Source organism: Salvelinus sp. IW2-2015, linkage group LG15 (assembly GCF_002910315.2).
Source record: "Salvelinus sp. IW2-2015 linkage group LG15, ASM291031v2, whole genome shotgun sequence".
Classification (NCBI taxonomy): Eukaryota; Metazoa; Chordata; class Actinopteri; order Salmoniformes; family Salmonidae; genus Salvelinus; species Salvelinus sp. IW2-2015.
Genome location: NC_036855.1, coordinates 10,962,053 through 10,986,183, shown reverse-complemented (window position 1 = coordinate 10,986,183; position 24,131 = coordinate 10,962,053). Strand labels below are relative to the sequence as shown.

Below are 24,131 nucleotides of genomic sequence, written 5' to 3'. Positions count from 1 at the left end.
CACACACACACAGGTCCTGGTTTGAGTGAATAACAAACATTTACATGTCGTTATGCTGTATAGGGCGACTGCTTCAGAAAAAAGAAAAGCCTTACAACTAATCTGGTGTATCACATCATTCCGAGGGAAGACTGCTGGGTCAACAGCTGATGGAGAAAGTGAGATCCCGTCACTTCGTTCATTAGTCAGCAATGTGATACTGTTTGGGAAAAAAACACATTGGCCTTTTGCTATTGAGATAAATGGCATAGCTAGAAATATAAATGTCAGAGACTCGCATGACACAGCTGTGTTGTGGACACTCGCATCCATATATAGACATCTGTTGTGATGACAAGGGTCAGTGGTGCTAGGTTTGTGGCACTAGAGCAAAGTTGAGACTTTGAAAATGGAAACGAGAGAACTGGATGTCAACATTGATTGAAGATCACTTCAAGATCAGCATTGACACTTGGATTGGTTTGTCGTGCCAAGTTGAGTTAGATGTAGAGCACAGGAGGTTGGTGGCACCTTAATTGGGGAGGACGGGCTCATGGATAACAGCTGGAGTGGAATGGAATCAAATGCATCACACATGATTTCCATGTGTTGGATGCCTTTCTATTCACACCGTTCAAGCCATTATTCTGAGCTGTCCTCCCCTCAGCAGCCTCCACTGATGTAGAGGTCACTTGGCTGGATCAAGTTCTTCATTCTAAGCTCATAGCCACTTAGCAAAACTTGGCTTTCAGCCATTACACCTTTTTGTTTTAGATCTGTTTCTTTGAACATGGGCAGCAAAGACTTTCCGATGTCTGATGTAGCCAGTAGAAGTCACGCTCAGGGGCCTCCCGGGTGGCGCAGTGGTCTAGGGCACTGCATCGCAGTGCTAGCTGCGCCACCAGAGTCTCTGGGTTCGCGCCCAGGCTCTGTCGCAGCCGGCCGCGACCGGGAGGTCCGTGGGGCGACGCACAATTGGGCTAGCGTCGTCCGGGTTAGGGAGGGTTTGGCCGGTAGGGATATCCTTGTCTCATCGCGCTCCAGCGACTCCTGTGGCGGGCCGGGCGCAGTGCGCGCTAACCAAGGGGGCCAGGTGCACGGTGTTTCCTCCGACACATTGGTGCGGCTGGCTTCCGGGTTGGAGGCGCGCTGTGTTAAGAAGCAGTGCGGCTTGGTTGGGTTGTGCTTCGGAGGACGCGTGGCTTTCGACCTTCGTCTCTCCCGAGCCCGTACGGGAGTTGTAGCGATGAGACAAGATAGTAATTACTAGCGATTGGATACCACGAAAATTGGGGAGAAAAGGGGAGAAAATTCAATTAAAATAAAAAAAGAAGTCACGCTCAGCACTTTTGGATTCATTGAAGGTCATCACATTATCTATTTGGTTGTTGTTGCTCAAATAGGTTTTCAATCGAAAAAACATGATACTGTATGTGTCTTATGGAAATATAGTCTTCTAGAGAGGGAATGCTGTCTCACAGCTGTAGTTTCTAGCTGAAATCAGAGCAGCGGTGCGTGTTGAAACGTGAGCGTGTCTCTCTTGGTGGGACGTCCCTCTTGCAGTTATAAATCTTTGTGGTCCTGACTCCTGCAGGCTACAGCTCTTCTCGGGCTCGGCCTCCGGCCACACCCTGACACGGTCAGCCCCACTTGGGAGACATCCAGACCTGTTTCACACAGTCATCATTAGGGCATAGAATAGTCAGGGACCTTGGTATATGATATAGAATTGTGAGAAAAGCACATATATCGGCACCAAATACATATTGGCACCAAATTATCATGATTATATGTATTTCGATTAGATTGTTTTGTCGTGGAAATTCTAAAGAGAGACTGTAGATTCTTCAAACAACTTTATTATAAGATTTGCAAAAATGGAGCAATCATCAATCACTCAAATAGTTCAGAGTTGAAAGCCCAACGAATAAAGTTGGCTCTCTCCTTTTATAGAAAGTAAATCCTCTTATCTATGTGACAGTTAGCAGATGTGCAGAAACGGGGCCGGGGAACAGAGTTGTAAGAAATAATTTGGCTCATCTGTGTAGATCAAGAAAGCTGATATCGCCACCATTCTCTGTTCCTCCGTGCAATTCCCACATAGCTGAATTCCTGCCGATTGTAGACACAGGAGGTCACATACTGTGGTCGCACCCAAATAGCTCATAAATCTGTACGCTCAGATGTATGACTAAGTCACACAAGACAAGTTTGTATGAGTAAAATTATTTAAGTAAAAAACAGCATAGTATGTAATTAATTTCCTCCAGTTTCCTCTCAATGTTTTTTTTTGGGGGGGGGTTGGGTTGTGGTGCGGGTCCGTGAATCCCCCCAGGATAATTTTTATATAGAAGTACTGAAGGACAGTTCTGGGGACTTTTTAAAAGGACATTCTACTCCAAAATTAATGAAGTAAATGTATAAAATATAATTTCCACCTACAGAAATGAACACAATATAATTTTGGTACAATTATTTTAACATATTGGACCATGGATATAATAACAAACATGTTTTATTGTCACATACACCAGATAGAGATAGGTGCAGTGAAATTAGTTGTTTTACAGGGTCGGCCATAGTAGTAAAGCACCTCTGGCGCAAATTATGGTAAAGTTCCTTGCTCAATGGCACATCGGCAGATTTTTCACCATGGCGGTTTGTGTATTTGAACCAGCAACCTTGCGGTTATTGTTCCAACGCTCTAACCGCTAGGCTGCCTGCCACCCTATCCATAGTTTGGTGGATGAGGAATAATGGTCTGGGCCTGTTTTCCTGGTTCGGGCAAGGCCCCTTAGTTCCAGTGAAGGGACATCTTAACGCTACAGCATACAATGACATTCTAGATGATTCTGTGCTTCCAACTTTGTGGCAACAGTTTGGGGAAGGCCCTTTCCTGTTTCAGCATGACAATGCCCTTTGCACAAAGCAAGGTCCATACAGCAATGGTTTGTCGAGATCGGTGTGGGAGGACTTGACTGGCCTGCACAGAGCCCTAACCTCAACCCCATCGAATACCTTTGGGATGAATTGGAACGCTGACTGCGAGCCAGGCCTAATTGCCCAACATCAGTGCCCGACCTCACTATTGCTCTTGTGGTTGAATGGAAGCAAGTCCCCCAGCAATGTTCCAACATCTAGTGGAGGCTGTTATAGCAGCAAAAGGGGGACCAACTCCATATTAATGCCCCATGATTTTGGAATGAGATGTTCGACGAGCACGTGCCCACACTCCTTTGGTCATGTAGTGTATATTGGCGGAAGCATGGGTTGTCTATCTGCATGTATCCTATTGGGCTAATCACTCGGGGGGGCTCTGAATCTCAGTGCTAGAGGCGTCACTAAAGACCCCGGTTCAAATCCAGGCTGTATCACAACTGGCCATGATTGGGAGTCCCATAGGGCGACGCACAATTGGCCCAGCGTTGTCCGGGTTTGGCCAGAGTAGGCCATCATTGTAAATAAGAATTTGTTTTTAACTGGCTTGCCTAGTTAAATAAAATAATTAGCTAGATCCCAAATGTGATCTTTTGACTAGTTAGCATCCTATTGATTAATTTTATGTCCCAAAAAACTTGCATAAACACAGTCTATATTGCAGGCCTACCTGTTAAGACTAACTAGGGGTAACTCACAACCCGGGGTAACATTCCCCCTGTCTGTACTTCTCACAGAAACCTCTTCATGTCACCGTTTCTTCCCCCAACACTTTCCATTGTTGCCACTACTCTTGCTCAACTAAAAATGTAATCTGTCTCATCACAATTTAAGTCACTCCAAAACAGTCATTTTGAAGTAGGGTGGCATTTTTAACCGAAGATGTCCTACAATTGACCCATGTTACATTTAGCCCCTCTCCCCTATGCACTCACAGAAAATTGCTGCGCAAGTAACATGCTTACCATGCTGCTGATAAAAACGGGGTTTAAAATAGTACAGTTCGAGCATATTTAGGAGTTGAGAAATAAGAAAGTAGGAATGGAAAGCTGGGATCCCCCTCTTTTTAACAAAGGCTGTTTTAAAACTGTTGTTTTCCCTGTGATTGCAATAATTGTTGTGCATTGTTGTGCATTGACTGCATGTTTCCCTCCCTATGGCACTCATAACTTGAATATTTATCTTGCATAGGTCGGCTTGTTGTTGTGTGTTCTAAGTAAATACTGTAGATGTAAACTAGTCTACTATGGGGTAATCTGATTTTTCTATTCGTTACTCGTTTTGTTTGCCGACAGTCAATGTGGACTGTTCAAGCATAAATATTTTTTCATGTTACAGATTTTATAGGCATGGTGGCAACAATTTTGGCGTGGCGCAGCACCAAAGATAAATATATAACTGCAGTGGAAACACTGGCGATTTGATACTGTTCATTTTATTGCAATTTGATGTTCCAAAGATATTGCTCTCTATATATCTGCTGCAGAGTGACGCGTCACTTATTTCCATAATCAGTCATGGAAATAAGTGCTGAAAACATGTTGGCTTGCTATTTTAAAAAGAAGATGGAGAACAAGCTATAGGATGAAAAAATAAGTGTTTTTGCTAACGCTACCTAGCAAAAACGAAATACATTTGCAGTCAAAGTATCGACGTAATATCGTCCAAAATAATATTGTGATATGGAACTGTATCCATCGGGAGGGAGAGCGAGATAAAAGAACAACTGCCTCCTATCTTTCTATCCATGCCTGGGTATTGTGCTCGCTGTATGCATAGGAGGTGCTGTCTGCATGGCTGGAACGCAGTCTGGTCTGCCTGACCATCGGTCTGGGCTTGAATGCTGAGTGGATGCTGGGTAGTGTAGTAGCCTTCTAGGTCTAAACTTTTAGAGTGCACGTGCAGGAGGGGGTGCTAAGAGCTGTGTTCTATCCTGGTTGGGCTTGGGGGCGGTTAGCGTCAGTGTACTCCTGGCTGTTTGGGGGGATCCTACCTCTGGGGAAGATGGAATATAGATACACGGAGAGATCTAGCCGTTTGGTGGAGCCCGCAGAGCGATCCACCTCCCCAGGTAAGGAATGGGACTGAGACTGGGGGATGAGGAAGAAAAGCACTACAGTTGTGCAGCCCCTGTAGTGCAGAACACCATTAGATCTACCACAGCTACTGTAGCTACTGCTTTGAGCAGTTTGTGCAGTTTGTGCAGCTAGGCTACTGTTCAATGGGACAAAGGTTTCTATAGAATCTGCAAATCTTGTATTTGCACAAATTAAAATCACTACTCTGTTATTAAAAGAAAGTTGTGTAAAGTTTAACTGATTTCTGAAGTGTTTACGGTTCACCTTGCCAGCCAATATGTCAGTGTAAACCCCACTGTATTCTATTATCCTGTAGATTACTTCAATAACCAATAAAACCCTTGTATTGGTTATTTCTTGTGCAGATAACACAACATGAATACCATAACACCCATGCCCATAATAGAGGTCCTTACTATCCTATTACAAGACTGTTACAGTAAAGCCATTGGATAGTAACATTTGTAACATTTGATTTGAACCATTACGTTTATTTTACTTGATGAATTTTTTGATAGGTATTTGCATTCTTATTTTGTTTTGTTTTTCAGGATCAGCTGTGAGCTATTGTTTTTGTTTTCGAAGAGCTTTAAAAAGTCTATGACAGAAATGTTTTTAGAGGTCACTTTTTCGCATAGCCACTGACTGTTGAAGTGTGTGTGTGTGTGTGCGCTGGGGAATATATGAGAGACTGGACCGGGTCTTGTGAAGCTGAATTATGCACCAGGGCGTCTGTGTGGGTGTACGTCTGGTCTGTGTATGCACATGTTGGCTGCCCCAGTGCTGAGACCTGATTTGTGACGTGTGCTTTATTTATGAGCCTATAAATCAGAGGGGGGATGTTTCACACTTTTCATCTCCATATTCCCATTCATCCTGGTGTTCATAAGGTCCGCTCCATCAACCATTTATTGGTCCGGGTGGTGTGACTCTATTTGATGGGATATGAGCTGCCCTGGGTGCTGTTGACTGAGTTTTATAGGCCTTATTTTGTTTGCGTTCCTAGACTTTCTGTTATTTCTGTAGGTTTCTACGCCGGAGGGTATATATTGGGGCACACAAATGAGTTTTTGCTCCGTTGGTTTTTTGTGTGTGTGTGAGTGAGACCCTGCTAGTATTTTTACAAATTGTTGAGGAGCCGTCACGGAAAGGTTGCTGGAGTGTCTTGTCCATCTGTGTGGTTAGTGTTTCAGAGAGAATCTATGGCAGGCAGAGGCATAGGTTTGACTTCAACCCATCATTGGGGAGGGAAATGTTGCTTATTTTGTTACGTTACAGCCTTATTCTAAAATGGGTTACATTCATATTTTACTTCATCAATCTACACACAATACCCCATAATGACAAAGTGAAAACAGGTTTAAAAGATACCTTATTTACATAAGTATTCAGACCCTTTGCTATGAGACTCAAAATTGAGCTCAGGTGCATCCTGTTTCCATTGATCATCCTTGATGTTTCTACAACTTGATTGGAGTACACCTGTGGTAAATTCTTTTGATTGGACATGATTTGGAAAGGCACACACCTGTCTATATAAGGTCCCACAGTTGACAGTGCCTGTCAGAGCAAAAACCAAGGCATGAGGTCAAAGGAATTGTCCGTAGAGGTCCGAAACAGGATTGTGTTGAGGCACAGAACTGAGGAAGGGTACCAAAAAATGTCTGCAGCATTGAAGGTCCCCAAGCACAGTGTCCTCCCATCATCCTTAAATGTAAGAAGTTTGGAACCACCAAGACTCTTCCTAGAGCTGGCCACTTGTCCAAACTGAGCAATCGGGGGAGAAGGGCCTTGGTCAGGGAGGTTACCAAGAACCCGATGGTCACTCTGACAGAGCTCTTCTGTGGAGATGGGAGAACCTTCTAGAAGGACAACCATCCCTGCAGCACTCCACCAATCAGGCCTTTATGATAGAGTGGCCAGACGGAAGCCACTCCTCAGTAAAAGGCACATGACAGCCCGCTTGGAGTTTGACCAAATCAAAGTTTATCACGTGCGCCGAATACAACAGGTGTAGGTGTACAACCGGTGTTCACCTTACAGTGAAATGCTTACTTACTTATGCTTACTAACCACAGTGCAATTTTTAAGTAAAAAATAGGTATTTGGTGAACAACAATAGATAAGTAAGGAAATAAAAAACCACAGTAAAAAGACAGTGAATAATAACAGTAGCGAGGCTATATATAGTAGCGAGCCTATGTGCAGGCGTGCTAATTGAGGTAGTATGTACATGTAGGTATGGTTAAATTGACTATGCATATATGATAAACAGAGAGTAGCAGTAGCGTAAAAGAGGGATTGGTGGGTGGCGGGACACAATGCAGATAGTCTGGGTAGCCAATGTGTGGGGGCACCGGTTAGTCGAGCTAATTGATGTAGTATGTAGACTAATGTATAGTTAGTGACTATGCATATATGGTAAACAGAGAGTAGCAGCAGTGTAGAGGGGTTGGGGGGACACACACACAATGCAAATAGTCCAGGTAGCCATTTGATTACCTGTTCAGGATTCTTATGGCTTGCGGGTAAAAGCTGTTGAGAAGCATTTTGGTCCTAGACTTGGCGCTCCGGTACCGCTTGCCATGCGGTAGTAGAAAGAACAGTCTATGACTGGAGTGGGTGGGGTCTTTGACAATTTTTAGGTTCTTCCTCTGACACCGCCTGGTTTAGAGGTCCTGGATGGCAGGCAGCTTAGCCCCAGTGATGTACTGGGCTGTACGCCCTGTAGATCCTTCTGAGGACCGATGCCAAATCTTTTTAGTTTCCCGAGGGGGAATAGGCTTTGTCGTGCCCTCTTTACGACTGTCTTGGTGTGTTTGGACCATTCTAGTTTGTTGGTGATGTGGACGCCAGGGAACTTGAAGCTCTCAACCTGTTCCACTACAGCCCCGTTGATGAGAATGGGGGCGTTTCCTGTAGTCCACAATCATCTCCTTAGTCATGGTTACGTTGAGGGATAGGTCAGGACCCGTCAGGAAGTCCAGGATCCAGTTGCAGAGGGAGGTGTTTAGTCCCAGGATCCTTAGCTTAGTGATGAGCTTTGAGGGTACTATGGTGTTGAACACTGAGCTGTAGTCAATGAATAGCATTCTCACGTAGGTGTTCCTTTTGTGCAGGTGGGAAAGGGCAGTGTGGAGTGCAATAGAGATTGCATAATTTCTGGATCTGTTTGGGCGGTATGCAAATTGGAGTGGGTCTAGGGTTTCTGGGATAATGGTGTTGATGTGAGCCATTACCAGCCTTTCAAAGCACTTCATGGCTACGGACGTGAGTGCTACGGGTCTGTAGTCATTTAGGCAGGTTGCCTTAGTCCCTGTGCCCAAGAACACTATGGTGGTCTGCTTGAAACATGTTGGTATTACAGACTCAATCAGGGACATGTTGAAAATGTCAGTGAAGACACCTGCCAGTCGGTCAACACATGCCCGGAGCACACGTCCTGGTAATCCGTCTGGCCCCGCGGCCTTGTGAATGTTGACCTGTTTAAAGGTCTTACTCATGTCGGCTACTGAGAGCGTGATCACACAGTCATCCAGAACAGCTGATACTCTCATGCATGTGTAACAGTTTAACTTTAGTCCGTCCCCTCGCCCCGGGCGCGAACCAGGGACCCTCAGCACACATCAACAACAGTCACCCACGAAGCATCGTTACCCATCGCTCCACAAAAGCCGCGGCCCTTGCAGAGCAAGGGGAACCACTACTTCAAGGTCTCAAAGCGAGTGACGTCACCGATTGAAACGCTATTAGCGCGCACCACCGCTAACTAGCTAGCCATTTCACATCGGTTACACATGCCTCAGTGTTGCTTGCCTCGAAGCGAGCATAGAAGTGATTTAGCTCGTCTGGTAGGCTCGTGTCACTGGGCAGCTCGCGGCTGTGCTTCCCTTTGTAGTCTGTAATAGTTTGCAAGCCCCGCCACATAAGACGAGCGTCAGAGCCGGTGTAGTACGATTCAATCTTAGCCCCGTATTGGCGCTTTGCCTGTTTGATGGTTTGTCGGAGGGCTTAGCAGGATATCTTATAAGCTTCCGGGTTAGAGTCCCGCACCTTGAAAGTTGAAGCTCTACCCTTTAGCTCAGTGAGAATGTTGCCTGTAATCCATGGCTTCTGGTTGGGGTATGTATGTACAGTCACTGTCGGGACGACGTCCTCAATGCACTTATTGATAAAGCCAGTGATTGATGTGGTGTACTCCTCAATGCAATCTGAAGAATCCCGGAACATGTTCCAGTCTGTGATAGCAAAACAGTCCTGTAGTTTAGCATCTGCTTCATCTGACCACTTGTTTATAGACCGAGTCATTGGTGCTTCCTGCTTGAATTTTTGCTTGTAAGCAGGAATCAGGAGGATAGAATTGTGGTCAGATTTACCAAATGGAGGGCGAGGGAGAGCTTTGTACGCGTCTCTGTGTGTGGAGTACAGGTGATCTAGAATTTTTTTCCCTCTGGTTGCTCATTTTAACATGTTGATAGAAATTAGGTAAAACTGATTTAAGTTTCCCTGCATTAAATTCCCCGGCCAGTAGGAGCGCCGCCTCTGGGTGAGCGGTTTGCTTATTTCCTTATACAGCTGACTGAGTGCGGTCTTAGTGCCAGCATTTGTCTGTGGTGGTAAATAAACAGCCACGAAAAGTATAGATGGAAACTCAATTGGCAAATAGTGTGGTCTACAGTTTATCATAAGATACTCTACTTCAGGTGAGAAAAATCGAGAGACTTCCTTAGATTTCATGCACAAGCTGTTTACAAATATGCACAGACCTTCCCCCCTTGTCTTACCGGAGTGTGCTGTTCTATCTAGCCAGTGCAGCATATATCCTGCTAGCTGAATATCCATGTCATCAGCCACGATTCCGTGAAAAAAAAGGCACCCAAAGGACTCTCAGACCATGAGAAACAAGATTCTCTGGTCTGATGAAACCAAGATTGAACTCTTTGGCCTGAATGCGAAGCGCCACGTCTGGAGGAAACCAGGCACCGCTCATCACCTGGCCAATACCATCCCTATGGTGAAGCATGGTGGTGGCAGCAACATGCTGTGGGGATGTTTTTCAGCGGCGGGACTGGGAGACTAGTCAGGATTGAGGGAAAGATGAACAGTGCAAAGTACAGATGACCTCAGACTGGGGCGAAGGTTCACCTTCCAACAGGACATTGACCCTAAGCACACAGCCAATACCATGCAGGAGTGGCTTCGGGACAAGTCTCTGAATGTCTTTGGGTGGACCAGCCAGAGCCCGGACTTGAACCTGATCAAACATCTCTGGAGAGACCTGAAAATAGTTGTGCATCGATGCTTCCCATCCCACCTGACCAAGCTTGAGAGGATCTGCAGAGAAGAATGGGAGAAACTCCCCAAATACAGGTGTGCCAAAGCTTGTAGCGTTATACCCAAGAACTTGAGGCTGTAATCGCTGCCTAAGGTGCTTCAACAAAGTACTGAGTAAAGGGTCTATTTAGGTTTATTAAAAAAAAAATATATATATATATATATATATTTGCACAAATTTCTAAAAACCTGTTCTTGCTTTGACATTATGGGGTCTTGTGTGTAGATTGATGAGGGGGAAAAACCGATTTAATACATTTTAGAATAAGGCTGTAACATAACAAAATGTGGAAAAAGTAAAGGGGTCTGAATAAGGCACCGAAGGCACTGAATGTTATTTTTATCTTTGCTTATACACTACTACTCACTTTCACATTAACTCTGATATTTGATTAAGAAATGGCATGGTAAAAAGGCCAGCATGATGATGATGATTACTTGTACTACAGTAGCCTATTTGTAAACGCTAACATAGTGGAGGGAAATGTAATGTAACTAAGGTCCCTCTTTGTGTTACAGAGAAGACACGGAAGGAGATCATGTCCAAGGCCTCCAGTGGCATGGAGGTTATCCTGGCGACTTTGGAGGTGAGTTCCCGCCGCATTCCACTATAGAGTTAAGTTAGTGCCAAAAATCGAGCTCACATGTCACTAATTTAACTCCATATTTTGCTACTATACAATACCACAACATAATAAGGAGAGGGAATAAGGAGACTAACACATTCATAACAAGGAATATTGTGCTGGCGTTACTAATTTCTTTTCAGTTTTCCTTTTTTAGCACTTGTCCAGCAAGTATGGTGGATGCGTAACCAGGCCAGTACTGTACAGCTTGGTTCAGTCGTGTGAAAAGGGTACAACTCACTTATAATCCCTCCGATGTCAACAACTACAGACCAGTATCCCTTCTTTCTTTTCTCTCCAAAACTCTTGAACGTGCCGTCCTTGGCCAGCTCTCCTGCTATCTCTCTCAGAATGACCTTCTTGATCCAAATCAGTCAGGTTTCAAGACTAGTCATTCAACTGAGAACTGCTCTTCTCTGTGTCAGGAGGCGCTCCGCACTGCTAAAGCTAACTCTCTCTCCTCTGCTCTCTATCCTTCTAGACTCTCGGCTGCCTTTGATACTGTGAACCATCAGATCCTCCTCTCCACCCTCTCCGAGCTGGGCATCTCCGGCGCGGCCCACGCTTGGATTGCGTCCTACCTGACAGGTCGCTCCTACCAGGTGGCGTGGCGAGAATCTGTCTCCGCACCACGTGCTCTCACCACTGGTGTCCCCCAGGGCTCTGTTCTAGCCTCTCCTATTCTCGCTATACACCAAGTCACTTGGCTCTGTCATATCCTCACATGGTCTCTCCTATCATTGCTATGCAGACGACACACAATTAATCTTCTCCTTTCCCCCTCTGATAACCAGGTGGTGAATCGCATCTCTGCATGTCTGGCAGACATATCAGTGTGGATGACGGATCACCACCTCAAGCTGAACCTCGGCAAAGACGGAGCTGCTCTCCTCCCGGGGAAGGACTGCCCGTTCCATGATCTCGCCATCACGGTTGACAACTCCATTGTGTCCTCCCCCAGAGGGCTAAGAACCTTGGCGTGATCCTGGACAACACCCTGTCGTTCTCAACTAACATAAAGGCGGTGACCGTTCCTGTAGGTTCATGCTCTACACACATTCGCAGAGTACGACCCTGCCTCACGCAGGAAGCGGCGCAGGTCCTAATCCAGGCACTTGTCATCTCCCGTCTGGATTACTGCAACTCGCTGTTGGCTGGGCTCCCTGCCTGTGCCATTAAACCCCTACAACTCATCAGAACGCCGCAGCCCGTCTGGTTTTCAACTTTCCCAAGTTCTCTCACGTCACCCCGCTCCTCCGCTCTCTCCACTGGCTTCAGTTGAAGCTTGCATCCGTTCAAGACATGGTGCTTGCCTACGGAGCTGTGAGGGGAACGGCACCTCCGTACCTTCGGCTCTGATCAGGCCCTACACCCAAACAAGGGCACTGCGTTCATCACCTCTGGCCTGCTCGCTCCCTACCTCTGAGGAAGTACAGTTCCCGCTCAGCCCAGTCAAAACTGTTCGCTGCTCTGGCACCCCAATGGTGAACAAACTCCTCACGACGCCAGGTCAGCGGAGTCAATCCACCCCTTCCGGAGACACCTGAAACCCCACCTCTTTAAGGAATACCTAGGATAGGATAAAGTAATCCTTCTAACCCCCCCCCCCCCCCCTTAAAAGAGTTAGATGCCACCTATTGTAAAGTGGTTGTTCCACTGGATATCATAAGGTGAATGCACCAATTTGTAAGTCGCTCTGGATAAGAGCGTCTGCTAAATGACTTAAATGTAAATGTTATAACAATAACTATCAACTAGGGCTGGGCGGTATGGGTTTTTACTTTACCTTCTGTAACGGTATTTGAATGTTTGGTTTGTTAAATGTGATACGCCATGTGTAATGTCAATTTTTATAGTTTATTTCGCTACTTGAGTCATCTCGCTCCACTCTTTCTCTCCGTGCCACTTTCCACACAGACCTAGCCATGCCCCCTTTCACTCAAGGATTGCATTTGATGTTTCTCAACCACAAGGCACTTGCGTTCAGTCTGCATGATCAATGCAGCACATGCAACAATGTTGATGACAACAATGCTGTTTTCACTTTGCTTCTTAATATAAATCCACTAGCGTTCTATAATGACACTATTTGTTTGTGTTTCTTGCATCAGCAAACAGCTAGTTTGTCTTTTCATAGCATGTTGCCCTAAATCTTGTGAGATGCTAATTGATAGCCGCTAATGCTAATAGCTAGCTAATACATGTACTGAGTAAGAGCAAACGTAGCTAGCTAATACAGCCTGATAATACCAGTGATGGTGTATACCTAAATCAGCATGTTTGTGCAACAGTATCTTCTAAATCGAGAGGAATATGCAAAGCAAGAATATGTTAGCTACATGAAGTAGCTAAGAGAGAACATGCACTATAGCCAAAGCTTATAGGGTCCCCTAGGAAACACTTATCAACACTTTAGTTCTTACCATGTCACAATTACTCCTCCCTGGCATTTTAATTAATTGTATCAAACACACTGTATTCAAAGTGCCCACTATTATATTCTAACTATAGAATTAGAATAGTCATTCTATTTCCATGATTCCAATAGTTTTGCTCTAATTCACAAGTCAAATTGCAATTGCAACATTTGGTTAAAAATAAGTCCTAGATTATTTGCCCATATAGTGCAGCCCTACGTGGCAGTGTGGAAGTTATCTCAATTGAGCAGTGGTGTAAAGTACTTAAGTAGTACTTGAAAGTATTTTTACTTAAGTTGTTTATTTTGGTATCTGTACTTTACTATTTTTATTTTAGACAACTTTTACTTCACTACATTCCTAAAGAAAATACTGTACTTTTTACATGAATTGGACCATTTCCCCTGACACCTAAAAGTACTCGTTACATTTTGAGTGCTTAGCAGGACAGGAAAATGGTCCAATTCACGCACTTGTCAAGTGAACATCCCTAGTCATCTACTGCCTCTGATCTTGAGGACTCACTGAACAGAAATGCGTTGTTTGTAAATTATGTCTTAGTGTTGGAGTGTGCCCCTGGCTATTCGTAAATTTAAAAAACAAGAACATTGTGCCGTCTGGTTTGCTTAATATAAGGAATTTGAAATTATTTATATTTTTGATAATTAAGTACATTTGATCAATTACATTTACTTTTGATACTTAAGTTTATTTAAAACCAAATACTTTTAGATTTTTACTCAAGTAGTATTTTACTGGGTGACTTTTACTTGAGTCATTTTCTATTAACGTATCTTTACTTTTACTCAAGTATGACAATTGGATACTTTTTCCATCACTGCAATTGAGTGCAGGAAATGCAGAAATGATAAAAGTGCTGAAATTAGTTTTGATTGAAGTTGAATTGAACAGTATAAAACAATCAGAATGGAGAAAGACTCATTGAAATCACTTAGAATGTATATGATGCCACTAAAAATACCGGCCAATTTTTTTAAATTTATTCCATGATATAATATTTTGGCCATATCGCCCAGCCCTACTATCAACGTCATGGTATCCTAAAAGTATTGGAAATAATTGTCCTCCCGAAATACAGTTTACATAGCACACACTTGGTTTTACCAATGGCTTTTAAATCTCCCCGTCTAGTTATATCTCCCTATGTCTTTATATACTACTTGATGACAGATCAATTTATGAGTTGGGGAAAAGCCATTGCTATTTGTAGAGACTGAAACCTAAGTGAGAAGGTTTGTGTGTATGCGTAGATTTGGTGGTGTGTGCATGAATGGCTGTGTGTCTGTCTGTGTGTGCACGTACGAATGTGTTTGTCCATGCTCACGTGTTATTGAGTGTGTTGGTAATACCCAGCATGCTCTCTGTTTTTGATAGAACACACAGGATCTGCAAACTATCCTGAACATTTTGTACATTCTGAATGAGCTGTTAACCGTGGGTAAGTGGTAACCGCTCTGTAATTGGATAATGGGGGCAAACGGTGTTCTGTTTGAGTGTCCTGCTCTCTGATTTGCCAATTGTCTTGGGTGGAAACAGTTCTTTGATTGGGTAGGTTTTGACTGCGGTGCTGAGTTCACGCAGACCATCTGAGAAAATGTAGACTCATTTCAACTGGTGTAGATTGTCAGGTTGTATAAATTTGGAACCTGTTCACACAAAATCTGAGACTGATCAATAATCTTGAACAAAATCCTGTTTACATTTTTTTTTAGTCTTTTTTTCCCCCGGTCACACTGCCAGACCAATGGAATCCAGTTGAGATCAGACTAGATTTTGTCACATGGTTTGTGTGAACTCTGCTCAATAACAGCTGAACTGATAGCTTGATTTTGTGGAAACTGATGGGGATCATTTGACTTGTGAAAATTTAAATGGTGATTGATCAATTTGTGGGGGCTGTAGTAATAGGTGTTTGTGTGTGTGTGTGTCTCTCTGTCCCAGGTGGGGGTCGCAGGATTGGTGTGTTTGTGTCCAAGGGTGGCACAGGCATCTTGCTGCAGCTGGTCATCAGAGCCAGTAAAGAGTCTCCCCCTAGCGAGGAGTTCATGCTGCAGCTCCACTCAGTCCTGGCCAAGGTTGGACCAAAAGGTAACACACACTCTGTATGTTAAGGTACTCTACCGCTGTACCAGGAGCCCCAACATTGTCATTCAAACTTCTACCATAAACTAAATCCATACCAGTTTTAGCATGTACACCCCTTCACGTCTGTCTTTCTCCAGACAGGAAGTTTGGTGTGAAAGCCCGTCTGAACGGAGCTCTAAACGTCACTGTGAACCTGCTCAAACAAAACCTACAGAACCACAAGCTGCTGCTGCCCTGTCTGCTGGTTCTACAGGTCTACTCCTCCAACAGTGAGTCTGACCTTACATACTGTAGGAACCATACATCTGACTGACAGTTACTAACCCAACCTAATGTTGCCATAGGAACCATACATCTGACTGACAGTTACTAACCCAACCTGCTGTTGCCATAGGAACCATACATCTGACAGTTACTAACCCAGACTATTGTAGTGTGACTTCAACTACAGCCAACTACTTTCTGGTGGTATTGTTGAGGGCATTGAGGTTTGTCTGCCTTCAGCTGTGAATGCTGTGTCCCTGGGGAAGAATGGAGTGCTGGAGCTCATGTTCAAAATCATCGGACCCTACAGCAAAAAGAACACCAGTCTGCTGAAGTAAGTGGTGTGTGTATGTGTTGAGGATGAATGGTGTGGGTGCTGCTGTTTTTGACCCTTTTCTCTGACTGTCTTTTACTCAACAGAGTATCCCTGGACACACTGGGGGCCTTGCTCAAATCCAGTAAGTGTCTCTCTCTCTCTTCCCCCGCTCTCTTGCTCTGCAGTGTTTAGGACAATGTCCTGTCATGGTTCTTCAATAACAGTGCTATTGTCAGTGGCTATTATCAACCAGTCTCCCTCTCTCTCCCTCCCTCTCCCCCTCCCTCTCTCCTTACATCCTTCCCTTGCTCACTTCCTCACTCCTTCTTCTCTCCATCCCTCCCTCCCTCTCCATCCCTCAGAGACGAACGCCCAGCGGGCGGTGGTCCATGTGCCAGTGCTGCTGTACATCTATCAGGATTGGCACCGCAACGACACGCGCCACCGCCACATACTCATCCGCAAGGGCATCCTGGGCTGCCTGAAGAACATCACCAACATCAAGCTGGGCCGCAAGGCCTTCATCGACGCTGATGGGATGAGGATCCTCTATAACACCTCCAATGTGAGTAGGGTGACAACATTACCAAAACCTGAGCTCAGTCTCAGCCCCCCTCTATGTTCCTAGCTTTATCCCCAATGCTGTCTTCAACACCCCCACCTTGAGTCTCACCTTTTACATTACACCAACACGGATGATTATGGTGGTGATGATGGTAAATATTAATATTAATGATGGTGATGTGTTGTTGTTAGGAGTGCCTGCCAGTGAGGACTCTGGACCCTCTGATCAACACCTCCAGCCTCATCATGAGGAAGTGCTTCCCCAAGAACCGCCTCCCTCTGTCCACCATCAAGAGTGTCTTCCACCACCAGCTGCTTCGTGTACCCGCAGGAGGGCCAGTCGCTCAGCTCTACAACCAGCCACTGGGGGGTGAGGCTCACACACAGACACACATTCTACACTCACAATACTTGCGAGCCACTTAAATCACCCCAATGGTCATTGCACACAGTTAACTTTCACGCTCCACACGTCCCTTTCAGGAGGACCAGTTCTACACCAAGCCCCCATGGGGTAAGACTTGTCACAATAAATAGCAGCAGCCTAACCACTACTGACTCACACTCCTCAGTCTGTCACACTGCTAACAGTATAATACACCCTGTCCTACATCAAGGACCTGTAACTCGAGAACTTTCACACTACTTAGTTGTTCATTGACTTCACCTCACTCAACAAGCCAATCAAGACACCAGCTCTCTCGCTCGCTCTCTCTCACTCTCTCATCTCACTCCTGGCTGCTTATTCTCAGTCACCTTTCTCTAGTGCACAATCCAACCAACCAATCAGGGGTGAGTTTCCAGAAATCATAAATATCATCTTTAGCATTTTAAATTTTTATTTAACCTTTATTTAACTAAGCATTGATCATTGTTCATCCTTTGCTTACTAATGGACTTAAGATTGTCTTTGTTTTTTGGAAACCCTACCCCCTGTAACCAGTCAGGTTACGCCTTCATCTTAAGGCTCAATTCAGGAAGTAAACTGTAATGTCTGTTTTACTTCCTGGCTTGACTGATTAGAAATGGAATTGATGCTAACCCTGCCTGTTTCCCTGTGTGTGCTTGCCAGTGGATGATGTGCTCTCTCTCTCTCTCTCTCTCTCTCTCTGCCTGTCTGTGGGTTGTCTCTCTTCTCTCTTTCTCCCCCTCTCTCTCTCTCTTCTCTTTTCTCTCTCTCTGGTTTGAAGTAAAAAATAATCGAATACAGGGTTTTCTATTGGGATCCTGTTCCTGCTTTTTCAGGTGTTTGATGATGATGTTTTCCCCTCTGCAGAATGATGACGTAGAAACGGACATCAATAAACTGACACCAAAAGAGACCCATAGCAGGCCGTTTGAAGAGCTGAAGATCTATGAGAGATTTTTTTATGGAGCTCTCAGAGGATTTCCAGGTAATGCGCAGTACACCTTTGTGTCTTTGGTTTAATAATAGTATTTTTGGGGATGTTTGTATATTTCCGGTACACACTTGTACTAGTGTGTAATGGAAATGTTTCTTGCAACTCCCCCTGAGACACCTGCAGGGAGTGGGGTCACGGCCAGGGACCCCATTGTCCAGCGTCCCTGAAGCAATTGGGAATTGAACCAGTGACCTTTTGGTTCCTGGCCCAACGCGCTAACTTCGAGGCTACCTGCCCCCCACATTTTCAACATTCCATCTTAAAACTTACAGAAGTGTGTTTTTAACCTGGGGACCACACTGTGGTAAGTGATCAGAAAGCTGCCTGAAGTCCAATTTCCTTTGTGTCTATGCAGGTGTTTAACTTTGACAACCCAAAGAGAGTTGTGACGGCCACCCCAGCAGCTCCCAAGTCTCACCGCCCAATCATCGTTCCCACCGCCCAGGCCCTGCCCCCGAAAACCCCCACTGCTGCCCCCCTTCAGGGGGAGTGCCCCCATCCGTCCCCAGTCCCTGCCCTGGGCCTTGACACCATCAACATCACCAAGGACCGGCTGTGACCACACCCACAGCCGATCCCACCCTGGGGCGGGGCTGGAGCAGGAGCTGGTGCAGGGACTGGAGCGGGTGGCCCTGGATGGGGCTGGACCTCAGGGCGGAGGAGGAGGGGTCAACAAGCACAATAGACAGCCCCCAATACTGGCTGGGGGTGTGGCTGCCCGACTGGGGGGAGAGGGTGAGGAGATGTCAGCGGAGGACTGGGCTGAGGAGGAGGAGAGCGGCGAGGGGGCAGTGCTGCATGTGCCGGACACGGCCTTGCTCCTGCCGCTCCACGACCCTGACCTGTACGTGGAGATGGTGAAGAGCACACGCTCTGTGCCACAGTTTTCCGAGGTGGCCTACCCAGACTACTTTGGCCACGTGGCGCCCACCTCCCGAGAACACATCCTGGAGAGGGTCTACGGCGTGCAGAGGTGAGACCCCTAGACACTGATCTAGGATCTATATGACTGTCTGCCCCCTCCCCCAGTTGTTTTACTGCTGCTGTTGTGTGATGATGATGTCACTCAGTCCTCTGCCCCCCTTCAGGACTAAGATCTTCCAGGACATTGAGAGGCTGATCCACCCCAACGACATCCTGGATAAGGTGGTCTACGACTTGGACATACAGAGGTGAGCACCAGCGTCCGTCCAGGGAATTGTGTGTGTGTGTGTCTCACGGTGTGGGCCCTGTGTGTTTCAGTTGTACAGTGGTTGACGGCGGCGAATCTCTGAAGTTCAACTCTCAGTTTGAGTCTGGCAACCTGAGGAAAGCAGTTCAAGTCAGAAAGTGAGTGTTGTTTCCCATTGTTACACAAACTGGGATAAAAAAAACGTCTTTTTCATTAATGTAGACCGTTTAGTCATACCTGTATACGGGTTCAAAATGGTAGATTTGGGCACTAATAAGTTTGAACGTAGTGGCTGTCATTACGCTAGGGCAGTGCAGTGTTAGGGCAGTTTCCAGAGCTCTGGCTCTGCGCTTCAGTGCTGTGTGGGTTTTCACTGACAGCCATTCTGAACTTGAGCAACGAGCGCGACAAGATGATTCCCCGATCACTCATGCTAATTGGGCAACTTTTGCAAATTTTTTGTTGTCAGAGTGAGGGGAAATGCTGTAAATTAAGATCACTATGTATTTTGAAAGATGAGACGTTGAGGGTTATAATGCATATTGCTTTGATGTCGTACAAGCAAGCCAAACACCCATGAGTCCAAATGTGCTCATCTCATTTCCATCTCATAAAACTCAAGTCCTATACAGTGTCAATGTTTATGATCACTGTGTTTGATGTACAGTTACAAGACAACATGGCGTCATACCCTGGGTTGTTCTGAACAGAATGAGACAATGTTTTTTATTGTGAAGAAGATTTGCCACGGCACACGCACCTGAATGCACTCAGGACTCCTTTCCTTTTTGGGTGGGATAATGTTTTACGATTCAAAGCATCCACATAAAAACAACTTACAGATGTACACAAGCATCCCCAATATCACCCCTTCCCAGATCCACCTGCTCAAACCCCCATCTCCAGCCCGCATCACTTTCCGCCACATGGCCTGAAACTACACTATTTTGTTTCTTTCCGTCGCACATGCACTTTCAACATTTAGATAATTTAAGCATTGACTCCTTTCTATTCACACTAAAATGATCTGTTTCTCTGAATTACCTTATGAAAGCCTAAAACTGTAATATCGTATTTTGTAACTTAGCTAGTCATGTTGGCAATAGACCCTTTTCCAGTACACGACCCGCTGACGTCAGGTACAGATGCCCTCGACTCTTGGAGGCAGTAAGAAAGCCATCGCCAGCTGCGCCCATTCAACATCGCCTAGATGTATGTTTTTATTACTTCTAAACAAAATAACTTTTTGGGGTTCTCATACGCTTACAGTGATGTTTTAATTCTTGCTTTAACAGTCGCTTAGATTATATTTGTTTGTGGTCTTTGCAAAATAACTATTTTGGATGCAGCAGTTGTTAGCTAGAATGCTAACCCTCATTGATATAGGCTGTAGTAAAAGCTAGCCAAAGAGCCATTTTACTGCTTGAAGTTTAAATGTTTTTTAAGTATAATGCAGATGATTTGCGATGATGACACAAACATTATATTAAGCAGGACATTCATACAAGCCTTAAAATCCAATTTATAATTCAACATGTAAATAAAGGCTTTTTTGCTGGCGTTCTATAAGAACTTCCCCTTGTTCTGCCACCAACTTGTGGCAATGTTTGCAAACACAGAAAGGGGTCTATAGAACAAGCTTTCAAATCATGCCCACCTGACCCAGATTTTTATCGTTTTTTGGATTGCGTCAACAACAACAGTAATTGTGTGACGGTTGGGATACAGGGTTGTGTTCAAAACAACTACAAGTGTGCTTGCTCGAGTTCCTCAATGGTATATCTAGCAGAGCTAAAAAAAAAATATAATAGTACCGTATAGTTGAAGACTTCTTTGAGTCATAAAAGTGCAGAACTGTGTACACGTTGGAGAAGTGTGTGTCCACTTGGAGACACAAGTTACTCCTCTCACTTAAACCCTTGTCATTGTTTTGTCCCATGTTGCACCTACCCCACATTATCCAGAAATATTCTTATCATTTTACTGAATGTATCCAGAGTATTTTCAGATTTCGTTATCAACAAATGCGGTAAAGTACAGTAAATGTAAAATGCACATAAAATCAACAGTGTAATGTTTGAATTCAGTCTTGTCAGGTGAACTGTTGTGTACTCACCTTTGGTCTAATCATTTCCCCACTGTCTCCAAACTGTTCCTTTTCAATTGCTACCATGGTTATGCATATGCTTCTCATATTTCTTAATTTTGCCCTGTCCATATAGGCCAATTCCCACGACTGTAAAGAGTTAATTAAATAAATAAAATAGTAGTAGTAGTAGTTGTTGTATTCAATTGTCTTTGCCCACATGTATGGGCCATTTGGTTTGCTTAAAGGTTGAGCTGATGTGATCTGTTTGTGTTCCAGGTTTGAGTACGACCTGGTCCTAAACTCCGACATCAACAGTAACCACTACCACCAGTGGTTCTACTTTGAGGTGAGCGGCATGCGCGTGGGAGCCCCCTATCGCTTCAACATCATCAACTGTGAAAAGTCCAACAGCCAGTTCAACTACGGTAAGTGACTGACTGACTCACTGACTTGGTCCTTTTTGTTGCATTATTTAGCCAATGATGTTTGGCAAAGCTTCTGTGTTTCGAAAGAAATGCTAGTTCAGTTTTCTGTGTTTGGAATTAACGTCTCCTTGGTACTGTCTTCAGGTATGCAGGTTCTGATGTACTCTGTACAGGAGGCCATTAGCGGCAGGCCCCGTTGGGTTCGCACCGGAACGGACATATGTTACTACAAGTAGGTGTGACTGTCCTCCTTCACCCCGCCAGCAGAGGCAGTAATCACACAGCCCACCGGACAAGTAGTGTACCTGTCAGGAGAAGTGAGCCCCGTTCCAATACTTTAGAAATGCATCCTTCCGACCTGTACCTTGAAGTAACGCCAGATCTAAATTGATTAGTGTGGTGAAAGTAATAGGGTTGTAACTTTGCTTTCACTTATAAACTCAGCAGAAAAAGAAACGTCCCTTTTTCAGGACCCTGTCTTTCAAAAATCCAAATAACTTCAAAAGATCTTCATTGTAAAGGGTTTAAACACTGTTTCCCATGCTTGTCAATGAACCATAAACAATTAATGAACATGCACCTGTGGAATGGTCGTTAAGACACTAACAGCTTAGACGGTAGGCAATTAAGGTCACAGTTATGAAAACTTAGGATAGTAAAGAGGCCTTGCTACTGACTGAAAAACACCAAAAGAAAGATTCCCAGGGTCCCTGCTCATCTGCGTGAACGTGCCTTAGGCATGCTGCAAGGAGGCATGAGGACTGCAGCTGTGGCCAGGGCAATAAATTGCAATGTTCGTACTGTGAAACGCCTAAGACAGCGCTACAGGGAGACAGGACGGACAGCTGATCGTCCTCTCAGTGGCAGACCACGTGTAACAACACCTGCACAGGATCGGTACATCCGAACATCACATCTGCGGGACAGGTACAGGATGGCAACAACTGCCCGAGTTACACCAGGAACGCACAATTCCTCCAGTGCTCAGACTGTCCGCAATAGGCTGAGAGAGGCTGGACTGAGGGCTTGTAGGCCTGTTGTAAGGCAGGTCCTCACCAGACATCACCGGCAACAACGTTGCCTATGGGCACAAACCCACCGTCGTTGGACCAGACAGGACTGGCAAAAAGTGCTCTTCACTGACGCGGTTTTGTCTCACCAGGGATGATGGTCGGATTTACGTTTATCGTTGAAGGAATGAGCGTTACACCGAGGCCTGTACTCTGGAGCGAGATTGATTTGGAGGTGGAGGGTCTGTCATGGTCTGGGGCGGTGTGTCACAGCATCATCGTACTGAGCTTGTTGTCATTGCAGGCAATCTCAACGCTTTGCGTTACAGGGAAGACATCCTCCTCCCTCATGTGGTACCCTTCCTGCAGGCTCATCCTGACATGACCCTCCAGCATGACAATGCCACCACGCACAGAACGAGCAGTATGGCTGATTTCCTGCAAGACAGGAATGTCAGGGTTCTGCCATGGCCAGCGAAGAGCCCGGATCTCAATCCCATTGAGCAGGTCCGGGACCTGTTGGATTGGAGGGTGAGGGCTAGGGCCATTCCCCCCAGAAATGTCTGGGAACTTGCAGGTGCCTTGGTGGAAGAGTGGGGTAACATCTCACAGCAAGAACTGGCATATCTGGTGCTGTCCATGAGGAGGAGATGCACTGCAGTACTTAATGCAGCTGGTGGCCACACCAGATACTGACTGTTACTTTTGATTTTGACCCCCCCTTTGTTCAGGGACACATTCAATTTCTGTTAATCACATGTCTGTGGAACTTGTTCAGTTTATGTCTCAGTTGTTGAATCTTGTTATGTTCTTACAAATATTTACACATGTTAAGTTTGCTGAAAATAAACGCAGTTGACAGTGAGAGGACGTTTCTTTTTTTGCTAGTTTAGGTCTGTGCTTACCTCAAGGAAGCGAGGAAGGAAGGGTGCATTTTGTAGTTAAGTATTTGAACAGGGCCATGAAATAGGTCACTTGTTGGTCACTTCCGTAGATACTGGTGTCATGTGAATGTGTTTCTGAATGTTATTGTATCAAGCTTTTGTGAACTTCTCAACCCCCCTTTACCTAGAAACCACTTCTCCAGGAGCTCGATAGCAGCAGGCGGTCAGAAGGGGAAGTCCTACTACACCATGAACTTTAGCATGACCTTCAACCACAAGGACGATGTCTGCTACTTCGCTTACCACTACCCTTACACCTACACTACTCTAAAGGTACTGTATACCACTACCCTTACACCTACTCTAAAGTTACTGTATACACCTACTCTACTCTAAAGGTACTGTATACCATTACACCTACTCTACAGGTACCGTATACCACTACACCTACTCTACTCTAACGGTACTGTATACCACTACACCTACTCTACTGGTACTGTATATCACTACACATACTCTACTCTAACG

At 45.1% G+C, this 24,131-nt stretch overlaps 1 protein-coding gene across 1 annotated transcript in view; it reads left to right on the top strand.

Annotated features, from left to right (window-relative positions):
* Positions 1-24,131, top strand: part of LOC111973974 (ATP/GTP binding carboxypeptidase 1) — a 45,845-nt gene that overhangs the window by 6,164 nt on the left and 15,550 nt on the right. Inside the window, 17 exon segments of the mRNA XM_070446935.1 lie at positions 10,848-10,915; positions 14,767-14,830; positions 15,334-15,480; positions 15,615-15,746; positions 15,982-16,075; positions 16,162-16,199; positions 16,420-16,622; positions 16,814-17,040; positions 17,894-17,984; positions 17,986-18,015; positions 18,380-18,576; positions 18,578-18,997; positions 19,095-19,196; positions 19,267-19,353; positions 21,561-21,709; positions 21,854-21,941; positions 23,792-23,936. Coding sequence (XP_070303036.1) covers positions 10,848-10,915; positions 14,767-14,830; positions 15,334-15,480; positions 15,615-15,746; positions 15,982-16,075; positions 16,162-16,199; positions 16,420-16,622; positions 16,814-17,040; positions 17,894-17,984; positions 17,986-18,015; positions 18,380-18,576; positions 18,578-18,997; positions 19,095-19,196; positions 19,267-19,353; positions 21,561-21,709; positions 21,854-21,941; positions 23,792-23,936 — 2,282 coding nt within the window.